The sequence below is a fragment of the Euprymna scolopes genome, chromosome 14 (assembly GCF_053919585.1).
Source record: "Euprymna scolopes isolate OS-2025 chromosome 14, ASM5391958v1, whole genome shotgun sequence".
Classification (NCBI taxonomy): Eukaryota; Metazoa; Mollusca; class Cephalopoda; order Sepiida; family Sepiolidae; genus Euprymna; species Euprymna scolopes.
The window spans coordinates 91,062,843-91,075,704 of record NC_136495.1 but is presented as its reverse complement, the minus strand read 5'-3'; the positions used below and the strand labels follow the sequence as shown (position 1 = coordinate 91,075,704).

Below are 12,862 nucleotides of genomic sequence, written 5' to 3'. Positions count from 1 at the left end.
CGGTTGATAACAGTTAGAGTTGGGCAGTCAGTGGAACACTTGACGACAGTTGTGACTTGGGCAGAGAAGAAAGCAGATCCAGGGCCAGGTCACGAAGGCGTTAAGAAATCAAGACGAACTGATCGCAACAGACGAATACAGATTCGACAGTAGCTGTAGATGTGGATTTTAGCATTTAGAGGGTCGATAGTGTCACACACACCCAGAGTTCAAACAACATATACATAAAATGTTGGAGTTTGTGTTTTTCTATAAAGTTGTGTTTTGTTTTATTAATTTTTACATTTATGAACCTCTGAACAGCCTCTCGGCAGCCGCGAATGCATAAAAGACAACAACATGACCATGATGAGAAGAGAAGACAAAGGAGAATAAATCCACACAGCGTTGGGGTAGCAAGTTGTCACGTGAAGGGAATGCATGGTGTGATACAATTACTAAAATAAATAATTCAAAATGTTTTAAAATGAAAAAAATAATTTTTTATAATATTTATTGAGAATCAAGTCTCTGTTTTGTGATTAAGTTTTCCCTTTTGGTAATAATTGTATATTGGTAAAACAGTTTAGGTTAGATAATTTGGGTAAACCACAAAAATTACAAGTCATTATGAGAGAATGGCAGGAAACATAAACAATTCTTACCTCAGAAAACCTCGGCGTGTGATTATTTCAGCATGAGAGTCATTGACACTGTTGCCTTCCAAACTCAAATGATCACCGGTTAAACAGCGGTTACCTAAAGGGTTGGTATACAACATTAATTAAACAAACAGAGAGTAACAATAATATTTTGTTCCATACATAGAGAAAAGAATGTTTTAAAACAAGCATAAATAAACATAGTTGCAACATAGATAAACAAACATTGATTTTTCAACTTTTAAAATACTTGGATGTAAGAAAATAATAGCATAATGGATGCATTACCATTGTTGGTGACATCCGTCCTCATCAAGTGGAATGCCACCACTTTGTGTTCTGTGCCCGCGAAACAATGACATTCTCAAAAACAAGAGTAATACATCTAAACTAAGAAATCTTTGTGCATCAACAAATCGTCAGAACAGTTAACGTATATACCTTATCTCCATCTACGTGGATGAGTCATTTTGTCAGAAAAACGGACTGATGGCATTCCTTTAAGTAATCATAATCTAAGTGCTCAAAATTTTATTAACAAAGGTTGCCCTCTGCATATGTCAATGACGTGCTAATGATTCTCCTATACATTATTCTAGTGATTCCAGCATATTTATATCTTGTGTCTGCTGTTTGCATTATCAATTCTCTCATAATCTTCTATTCTTGTGATTCCGTCATTTTCGTTCCTCACACCTGTTATTGCGAATTGCAATTTTCTTTCATAAGCTCTCGTTTCCAGTGATCCCATTCTATTCCTCTCTCACATTCATATATTGTTTTCATCTGTTTTTAAACATCTAAAAAGGTCCCAGGTTCATTCTCAATTCCTTGTGTAATCCAACCCTTATAGTGACTTATAGTGATTGGACATAATAACTGTAGTAGTAGTAATAATAAAATGAAGATTTATTTGCAACTAAAATTCACAACATAAAATTGGAAACAAAAAAGAAGAATAAAAAAGAAAAAAGTGCAAAAATTTGTTTTTACTTACCAGTTCCAACACTGATAACAATTCCCGTATCCGTTGGTGATCGCTTCATCACCAAAGCAGCGATGACCTTTCTCCCAGCAAGGTTCTCAGGGATTTGCAAGGCAATGTTGTTAAATGCCTGGTGACTCAAGGCAGCCATTTTGTCGAAATGTGTCATTTCAGCAGGTGGAATTGTTTTCAATGCCTACAGAGAGAAAATTAATCAACATTTTAACAAAACAATTTCCAAATATTTTCTAAGTTACTTAGAATTTCAATTAGAAATAATTTTTTTAAAGATAAACTTTACAAAGTTAAAATAATTTATATTAAAATAACTTCATTGAATGCTTATTTTACACAATTTCTAATATACGCATAGAATTCTCTTTAGTCAATTTTACATTTACTAATGACTTTTGCCTTGGTTTCTAATTGGGTTTCAGTTTTTCTTTAGTAATTTTCTCTCTATGGAAACTGTGCAATTCTTCTCTGTTGATTAAATTATGCCATCATTTCAATAAAGTGGTCAACTTTGTAACTTGATCATTCTCTTATTTAAAAAGTTAAAAGTAATCAAATTTTAGTCCACTCCTTAAAACAAGTAACATGAAAAATACATAAAACATTTATAAAAAAATTTCAGACTTAAATAAATTAATCAAGTGCTTTTTTTGAGACACTTTTTCAATATATATATATATATATATATATATATATATATATATATATATATATATATATATATAGGGAGAGAGAGAGAGAGTGAAAGAAATTTTTAATTATGGTACAATTTATTTTAAAGTGTCATTTAAAATCAGCAAGAAATAATAAATTCAATTCAGTGTTCATTAGGCTTTTTAATAAATACATTATTGGATATCTTGTGATAATATTCCAAATATTGAAAAGTAGTGATATTTTTCCCAATTCTATATGATCACTGAGTCTATTCTAAATTTTCGATTCCAACACAATTACTGATTCCAATTCTAATAGTGAAAACGCCTGTAAGAACACAGCCACGACATAAAAAGTAATCACCTACACAACTATAGACCCACATATCAGAAGAGTTCATTAAATGTTGTTGATTTAAGGTTGTTTACATAAACATTTTCCAATGTATGGAACTTTTCTTATTGCAAATTATATCCTAAAAAACCAACACTGATTCATGAAATGAAAATGTAAAGATGCCAAAGTTATGTTTTAAAAAGTCGATTAACAATTTGTTTGTTATTTTGTTTGTTTGTTTTTTTATAGATTTTGTTGCAACACACTAAAAAAGTGTGTTGCAACAAAATCTATAAAAAAAAGCCCAGATATGTTAATTTTTTATATCTTACTGATAAGTTAGAAAGAAAACTGATATGCATCTTTGTGCCTAATTTGTCAGAATACGTTATATTTTTAACATATAATTCAAAGGGTAATATCTGTTCTGTAAATTTATATTTAAAGCTCTTCTGCTCTCAATCAATGAAGGAGAAATCCTTCTAGACTGAGGCAATTTATATTTTTGCCACAATCCAGAGTTAGATTCTCCACATTAAAAACCAACCGTGTGTCTAATTCTCCCTCATACAGAGACATCTAAATTGGATCACATGCAATTAATACATCAACTAAATCACCCTTCCAAAACGAGATTCTTATTTTGAGGCGATTACATATAACAATCCTGAAAACCTCTGTAAAAAACAATTGAAAACATTTACATTTAAATTAAGACTAGGTTAGGTTAGGTTACGTTGGGTTTTACGGCATATCAATAATTTTTTTTTGTTTATTTAATGCCGAGGTCCGTCATATTTTTTTTTGTTTTGGTTAGATATTTTAACTTATTCAGTCAACCTTTTTAGGTCATTAGGTGATGTTTTTTTTTTTTTTTTTTTTTTTTTTTTTTTGGTGGGGGTGAAGTTGGATCGGGTAAAATTATATTCTTTTGTATAAATTGGCTTTTTTTAGGAATGTTAGTATTTTGTTAGGATTGACTTTTTTAAATAGTTCTTTCAAATTGTTAATGTTGTAGTAGTTCTGCCAGATATGCTCAAAGTTGCCACAATCCAAAAGAAAGTGTTTTACAGTAAAGGGTTCTTGGCATGTCACACATTCTGGTGGGTCTTCTTTTTTTAGCAGAAAGGAGTGTGTTATGTGTGCACGTCCTATGTGAATGCGGGAAAAAACTACTTCCTCTCTACGCGATTTTCTGAAATTTGGTAAACATTTCTCTATTGTGGGTTTGATTTTGAAAAGTTTGTTGTTTTGACAATTATTCCATTTTTCTTGCCATTTCTTCATAATGAATCTATGTATTAGTTGTTTGTAGTCAGAGTGTGGAATTTTTAAATCGTTTACATCAAAATTTAGTGCATTTTTTTGCAGCTCTGTCGGCTTTTTCATTGCCTTGGATTCCAAAATGACTGGGTATCCAGCAGAATTTGATATTTTTATTTTGTGAAAGATTATGTACTTTTTGTAATAGATGAATGAGTAGAGGGTTATTTAAATTTTGGTTCTTTAGAGATTCAAGTACTGATAGGGAGTCTGAAAAAATTATAAATTTGTTGTAGGTGAGGTCAGTAATGAGGTCTAGTGCCAGGTCTATAGCTGTGGCTTCAGCACTAAAAATTGAAGAATAGTCTGGTAGTCGCTTCTGCAAGGTAGTGCTATTGGATATTATTCCGCATCCAGTTCTGTTGCCATCCTTAGAACCATCTGTATAGATATGCAGATGATTTGGGTATTTTTCCTGAATGTTAAATAGTTTTTCTTGATAGTTCAGTGGATGAGTTTGATTTTTTGGGAGCTTGTTTAGTTCAAAGATAATTTCAGGTTGTTTTAGTAGCTAGGGTGGGAGGTTTAGTTGGTTGACCTCATGGATGTTCCTGATTGTGATACCTGCATCTTCCACTAATGGTTTCATACGAAGACCAAAAGGTTTTATAGCTTTTACCTTTTGGTCAAATAGGTTTTGGTAGTTGGGATTGAACGCTGGATTTGATGGTTGTGATTTTTTCCTATTGTAGAGATTGTAATCTAGTGCGTTTGCAATACAATCGTAGGCAGGATTATTTGGGCAAGAGAGAATTTTTGTTAAGTACTGTAAAGCTAATTTGTTGCGCCGAATTGATAATGGCGGTTCGTTGGCTTCTGTATAGAGACTATCGGTGGGAGAAGTTCAGAAAGCTCCCAGTACAAGCCTGAAGCCCTGATGTTGAACAGTATCTAGTATCTTTATATATGATTTTCTGGTGGCACCATAAATGAAGCTGCCATAATCTAGTTTTGAGCATACTAGTGATCTATATATTTTCAGTAGGGTTTGTCTGTCTGCTCCCCAGTCTGTGTGGGCAATTAGCTGGAGAGTTTTGTAGCATTTATTCTTTAAGTGTTTAATATGAGGGATGAATGTGAATCTTTTGTCTAATATTAACCCTAAGAATTTATGTTTGTCGACAACAGGAATCTGGGTATCATCTAGTTTTAAGAGAGGATCTGGGTGCAGTTTTCTAAGCTGACAAAAGTGCACGCATTTAGTCTTATTAGTGGAAAACTTAAATCCGTTTTTGGTTGTCCATTTTTTTAATTTGTCGATGCATAGTTGGAATTGACGCTCAATTATATGGATATGCTTTGAGCTATATGCAATTAAAACATTATCTACATATAGTGAGCAATCCATACCTTGGTTTATGCATTTAACGATATTATTAATCTTTAGATTAAACAATGTTACAGATAAAATACTTCCCTGTGGTACTCCCATTTCTTGTTCCTTAATATCAGAGAGGCATGTTCCTACACGGACTTAAATAATCTATTGTTGATGAAGATGGGTAGTCTTCCTTTCAGTCCGGCTTCTTTGAGATCTTTCATGATACCATACCATATATAGAATATAACAGTCATATGTTTTTTTTGTATAAATGCATTTCTGATAAAGGTTTCCAGTCGTATTAAGTGGTCTGTAGTGCTCCGTTGTTTTTGGAAACTGCATTGAAGGTTGGTTAACATTTTATTTGTTTCAAGAAACCACATTAGTCTGGTGTTTATCATTCTCTCCATCGTCTTGCACACACACAGCTTGTTGGAGCTATGGGGCGATAATTAGAGGGGTCAGATGCATCCTTCCCTGGTTTTGGTATGGGAATGACTGTGGCTTATTTCCATATAGCTGGAAGGTTGCCATTGATTCAGATGTCATTAAGAATGGAAAGTAAATACTTTAATGGTTGATCTGGTAGTTGGTCCAGGAATTCATGTAATCTCATCTGGTCCTTCAGCCGTGTTATTGGCTTTTTTTTAATGAATCCTTTAGTTCTTGAATGGTAAAAAGTTTATATAAACTTCTTCATTATTACTTTTAAAGTGTAGGTTGTTTTTTTCTTTTTCCTGTTTAATAGTCTGGAATTTTTTATTGTAATTTTTGGATGATGAATTATTTGAAATAGTGTCTGCAAGCATCTTGGCTATGTCCTTTTTTTCGGTTATTTTTTTATTGTTTATACAGAGGTGGTTGAGAGGGGAACTGGTGTTTTTTCCTGATATTTTCCGTATCATTTTCCATATGGTTTTGTCTTCAGTGTTATTGTTGATTTTGGACACAAAGTTTTTCCATGATTCACATTTGGCTTCTTTTATTGTTCGCCGTGCTTTAGCTCTGCATATTTTGAAGTTGTTTAAATTCTAAGTAGTTGGTCGGTTGTTGAATTTTCTTAATGTGGCACGTTGTAACCTGATAGCCTTTTTGCAATTATCATTAAACCAGGGCCGATTATACTTGGTTGATACCTTTGTTTTCGGTATGTGTTCCTCAGCTATTGAGATGATGGTATCTGTAAAGTGAGTGATTGGGTCTTTCACATGTTTTCCAGGTAAGAGTTTGTGCTCGCATAATGATTTGAATTTATTCCAGTTACCTTGTTTAAGGTTCTAACGAGGAATTTTTGAGTTTGTTTCAGGACCAAAGTGTTCTAATATTATTGGGAAATGGTCGCTCCCACAAGTGTCCTCGTGCACTGTCCAGTTGTAATCCATAAAGATACTAGGATCACTTATAGAGAGGTCAATTGCTGAGTATGAGTTTGTAGCAGAGTCAATAAAGGTTGTTTTTTTGTTATTATATATGCATAGGTGGTTGTTGTTGATAATATTTTCTATAATGATTCCTTTTCTGTCTGAACATCCCCAACTAACATTATGACTGTTAAAGTCACCTAATAATATGAAGGGGCAAGGAAGTTGGTTAATAAGTTTTTCTATCTCTGTTTCATCTATAGGGTCATTTGGGGGTAGATATATGGAGCAGATTGTGACTGTTCTATGTAGGGGGGTTGTGGTGGCTGTAAATTAGTTTGTAGATTTATTTGGCTTTATGCTGTTCTATGTAGGGTGGTTGTGGTGCCTGTAAATTAGTTTGTAGATTTATTTGGCTTTGTGCTGTGTTTTTGAATGGATGTTCTTCCAGAAGCACTATTTGGATTATTTGTTGTGTGGTTATATTAGTAATATACACGGACGAAAAAAACGCTTTGGATAATTACAGATTTCAAGGTAGTTCTACTAAAATAGCCATATTTTTCAAACCAAAGCACTTCAAGTCTTCAATTTACTACTGTTTTGTTCGGAAATGAATATAATTTCACATGAATTAATAAATATGAATGTACATTATATATTTTAAGAATTTTAAGCAAATAAAGTGATAAAAATGTGAACGTCATAAAATGGTATTTTCGGTAAGGTTTTAAATGACCCTCCCTGTTTTCTAAAGGCCCGTACCATGATTGTATGAAGAATTTCGTTATTAAATTTGGAAACCAATCAGAAGCGGTGTTAATCTTAATACTGTCAAGTTTTTGAAATATTTTTGACCATTTCTTTTTTTGTTGTGTTAAAAATAAGACTTTAATATGACGAGTATCAAACATTTTGAAAAAAAAATTCATCGGACACCCACTAGTAAATAAATCATTCTTTTTACTATCTTTATCAATTAAAAGTATTATTGTATGTTGAGTAGGACCGCGGTAATTGATAATAATTTAAAAGGACCTACCCCACAAAAATGTTTATTTTTCGAGTTTGGTCAAATTAAGTTAGTATTAGTAGCAGCAGCAGCAGCACTGCAGCAGTTGTAGTATTAGTCATAGCACAGTATAAACAACGCGTTCTTTAACTTTTATTCACGAACGAATTAAGAAAAACATGAAAATATGAATATAAATGTTCTGATATGTTTAATTAGAGCTATAATAATAATAACATTAGTTTTTCGGTTTTCAGAATGTATAATAACAACAATCCCAATCAATTCGGCATTATGAATCCATTATAATTCCTCACATTTCTGGTCAAATTTAAAAACATGGTTAAAAAACAAAGTAAACTTTTGTAGATATATAACTTGCATGCACTTTTATTCGTTGCATTAGTTTTGAACAGCGAATTAAAACAATGTTTTACTGCGAACAGCCACAAATATTTTTTTCAAAATCAAAAAATGTATGAAAATCTCGTTTGTATTACTATACACACAGATTTGAAAAAGTTGTCAAAAAACAAATATATAACAAATAAATGTTATCAAAGGCAAATAAGTTACTTTTCTACCTAACTGGATATGTTTTTAGTGTTTATATTTAATGTAGCATGTATATTCAGCTCGAAAAACATAGTGTTTACCGATATATTCGAAAATTTAAAATGGCGGCCGACTCTCTCTTTGAGTTGGTAAGTTTGGGAAAATGAGTTATAAATAAAAAACCAGACAAAATACTGTTAGAAACTCGCTCAATATATGTTACCCCCCCCCCCAACAAAATACCTCTGTAAGCCACATACAAGCATCTAAAACAAACAAAAAATAGATCCTTTCTTATATGCACATAACAAATAAATTGGTTAACTGTCCTAAAATGCTGGAAAGGTGAATTATTTTGCATTAAATTTTTGTGAAACTAACCCCCCCCCTCTAATATTGTTTTTGTTTCTATCAAGTTTTCAGTATGTTCACACACAATTTTTCTTAGCCCTACAATTAATTCAAAGTCCGAATGGCAACCTTTCCCATATTCTCATTGCGTAGAAACCCCCTTAAAACCACACATAATCGTCTTAAAAAAAATAAAACAAAAAGCATACAGGATTTATCTCCCATAAAAAAAAAACAGTTAACTGCCCTAAAACGCTAGAATGACCTGTAATGGGGAATTATTTTACATTAAATTCTAAAATAATTTGTTTATCTTTCATTAAAGTTTTTCATGGCATTTCATACATAATTGCCTAAAAAGGTAGAATCACATTTTGGAGGGGTGGTCAGAAGGGGTCGGTTGGGGTTAAACAGAAGGTGTTAATCTACAATAATACCAAAGAAATATTGCAATATATTCATTTTTAAGTGGTCCTATGTTTAGATTTAAGTTTTTTTGCACATAAAGTACATTACAATTCAACTTTGAGTTCTCCAACTTCTTTTCTGTTTATGGATACATGGAGTTTTTAAGGAATTGCAGCATATTTATGCACATTTACTGCAGACTATTTGGAAACCATGAAATTTGGGGGATTTTCAGCTTAGTCTTGTGTTTTAACAAAGATATGACATTTTTACTGAAAAAGTAGTATAAAAAATGACAAAACGCATATGGTCTTAAAGAGGGGAAAATATCCAAACGTGCGAGGCACAAAAATAATCATAACTTCCTTAATTTTAATCAGATTTTTAAAATTTAAAAAGATTCTTTCTTAGCTCATCAAGCTCTTTCTATGCATACCAATATTGAAATATTTTAAGCTATTTCAAGTTTTTCATGTGTATTGCTAAGGTTATATTCAGTGAAGTTACGGAGATTGATAGTTTCAGATGGTTTTAAAAAAATCTTTTGTAGGCATATTATAGTAGGACAGAGATTGGATATTAGTAGAAGTCATTCTTTCTTGTTGGCTTTTATACCTCTGCAATTCCATTGGATTATTTTGTTAGCCATAGTTTAGTTTTATGTTTTTGATTTCCTTTTATTTTATTAAGAATAACAGTGGTTGTTTTCTACTATTTGATTATGGGGGTTCAGAGGCTCTGTTGTCTGTTTCCATTATTTCCAAGGATTTAAATTTGTTCTGATCTGTAGTTCTGGTTTTTGACGTGGAGCGAAATCTGTCTTTTTTGTTTTTTTCATTTATTTTCTGTTTGGTTGGTGTAAGATTTGATTTTTTTCTTTGTGGAGGGTACTAGTTCTTTTGGTTTTGAGATGTTTTCAGTTTGTGTGGGTTTTTTGTTAGAGGATTGTGTTTGATTTTTGGGATCTGGTGGGATTTTATTTTCAACTGTTTGGTAGTTATTTTCAAGTACAGCTTGAGTTGACGGCAGTTGCTGTAAGGTGGCCCTCAATGCCTCAACTAGTTCTTGAAGTGATTTTATGAGGGTAGAGATTTCCTTTAGTTCAATGTTTTCTATTGTTTTTAATTGATTTTTGGTTGCACCTGCATATCATCTAGTTGGTTCTGTTGTGGTGGCTGTTTCAATAATTTTTCTAGCTTTGTTTTTGGTATATTTTAGTTTTTTTTTTTCTTTGATCCAGTTTTGGCAGAGCGATGAGTACGCTGGATGGTTCTCACCACAGTTTGGGCATTTTATATTTCCTTGGCATTCTGTTTCCTGGTGTTCATTACTTCTGCATTTTGGGCATACTGTTTTCCTGGTGCAGTATTCTTTGAAGTGGCCAAATTTTTGGCAGTTTAGGCAGCGAAGTGGTCTGGGGATATATGTTTCTACTTTAATGTTAATATATCCAATCTGGAGTTCAGTTGATGGGGTGGGAGTATTGAAAGTTAATATGTATGTGTTGGTGTTTATTGTTTGTTCGTTTGCCCAAGCATCTCAGGAATACAATGATGATATACTCAAACAGTGAGTATAGCTGCTTATGACGATTTTTTCATTTCCTCGGACCCAGCAAGGTATAGAAAGGGTTAGTTGTCAATAGCATCAGTTTTCATTTGATTGGCCCTTGCCATCGCCTTCTAATGATAGTATGTGCATGTTTTTTTTTTTATAAGTGTAATGTGTTTGTATTTCTCTTTTTTGTGGGGGTTTACTATTATTAAGGACTGTCATAACTAGCCGGTTGATCGGGTCGAGCCTGCCTGACCGCCCGTCTAGCTGAAGTAAGGGCCAAAGTTGAGTGTTGTTAACTCACGGCCACTTGATTCCGAGGTCATAAGGTGCTCAGCCACCAGGATCCCGTTCTAAGGCATTATGGGTCGCCACCTACGGCTAACAGGTGGCCCCATTGAGGGACTTTTACTCTCTGCAGGGGGGCAGTCAGTGTATTATGATACTCCACCGACAGGGTCTGGGAGGAGGGGGGGAATAAAATAAAAAGGGGAGGGAGAGGGAGAGTGGCTGTTGTTTTTGGTTTTAGTTTTGCAGAACAAAATTAAGTTTTACAAAAAAGATCAGAAAACAAAAAAACGTCAATGTAGGTGCATTTCGTCTCAGGAAGCCAAAGGACAGCCTGATCTGGTAGCACCAGTTTAAATTAAGAGTAGAGGATAAATTTGGTATCTAATTTAAAATTGAGTCTCATTTCTGGGCCGTTCTACATTTTTAGGGGTGTCCTAAAATCTTTTACAACTAACCCTAATTCTGACTAGTAAGGTTATAAAACCATACGTAGTCACATAATACTGATTCCAGTAATACTTATCCAAATAAAATGCACTGATGTTATCGCCCAGAACAAATTTTTTTTGGAGGGTTAGTTGCCTTAAAATACTAGAATAGCCTGGAAATGGGGCTCATTTTATGTTAAATTTACATATGAAACTGTTCCTCCAAGCTAAATTCTGAATAGATGTTTTTCTTTCTGTCAAGTTCACCTAAAAAAGTAGAATCTTGTTTTTGTTTTTGAAGTGTAAGGTTAGTCTAGTGGCTAGTCAAGCTACATCTAACTTTTCAGAGAATTATATACATGTATATATATATGTATACACATATTTTTTCCTACTTTGATGTATCATTAGTGCAGTTAACTTAGTATATTTTTGTTAAAAATTTCTTGTTTTTAATTTTAAAGTTTATTTATACATTTAAAAATTTGAAAGAAAATTATATTGCACAAAACAATTTAAAATTTATTTGTTATCATAAAAAAATTATTATTAATAACAGTCGTCTTTTTATTTATGTTAGCAATTAAATGAAGCAGATTTCACATCATTTAAAAATATTTTTTTGATTTTCTTAGTATGTTCCAGCAAGGGGGCATACTACCACTATCTCATTTGTTTTAATCGAGAGATTTTTTTTAAAGATTCTAACTGCCCTTTATGCACAATTGTTAATTTTTGAAATTCTTTTTCTTGTCCGGTTTGTGAGAGTGTGTAAAGAAAAATGTCTCATCTCATGTGATGATATCATCACATAAATCATCAAGTTGAAAAACTTAATTTATTTAGATCTAAGAAATTTTTGGATTACAAGATTATGCATATCTGCTTAGTAGAATTCTTCTTAACCAAACTAAAATGACAGGTAAGGTGCTTGTTGAGATGTTTAATTTGATTAAAAGGAACAAAAAAAATTGCCTCAAGTCTTCATTTCAACATATTTAACTTAAAAAGCATTTTTTCTAAAATGATAGAAATTTTAAATTTCTTTAAGTTAGTCTACAACTTATAATGAAAATTGTGTTTGTGGAAATCTTTCACTACCTAGATCACTATTTTCTTCAATTTTTTTAACTCTTATTTTAAATAATTTTACTTTAAAATTGTTAATAAATAATGTTTTATTTTATTTACAATTGTTCATCTACTTTAATTAGAATTTGTTAAAATTGTTCATGAATTAAATGGTAAACATATTCATTATTTCAAACTCATTTTAATGAATGAATTTGGATTTCTGATCATTTATTGGAGCAGAATCTCTCCCTTCTTTTCATCCTAGTGAATTTACTTTGTTATGCAAATATATTTGCTCATCCATTAACGTTTTATTATGAGACATAAAAAAGAAACGTTTGGCAAGACATTGTCCCTATCTCCTACTCAACATTAACCTTAAAAAATTTTAATAAGTTCTTGAGACTTATCATCAAACATTGATTTTTTATTACTGTTTATCAATCATTTTCCTTCTAATTTAGAAGGATAAATATCTTAGTTTAATAAATATTAAACATCAACACTAATTTTGTTTCTTTTCAGCTTTTTGTGAATTTCTTAAATCTTT

At 32.1% G+C, this 12,862-nt stretch overlaps 1 protein-coding gene across 1 annotated transcript in view; it reads right to left on the bottom strand.

Moving 5' to 3' along the window:
* LOC145293157 (uncharacterized) overlaps window positions 1-12,862 on the bottom strand; it is a 178,064-nt gene that overhangs the window by 31,449 nt on the left and 133,753 nt on the right. Inside the window, exons 5-6 of the mRNA XM_080139607.1 lie at window positions 1,639-1,822; window positions 645-738 (exon numbers count right to left, since the gene is read on the bottom strand). Of these exons, the coding sequence (XP_079995733.1) occupies window positions 645-738; window positions 1,639-1,822 (278 nt within the window). The remainder of the gene's footprint in view (window positions 1-644; window positions 739-1,638; window positions 1,823-12,862) is intronic.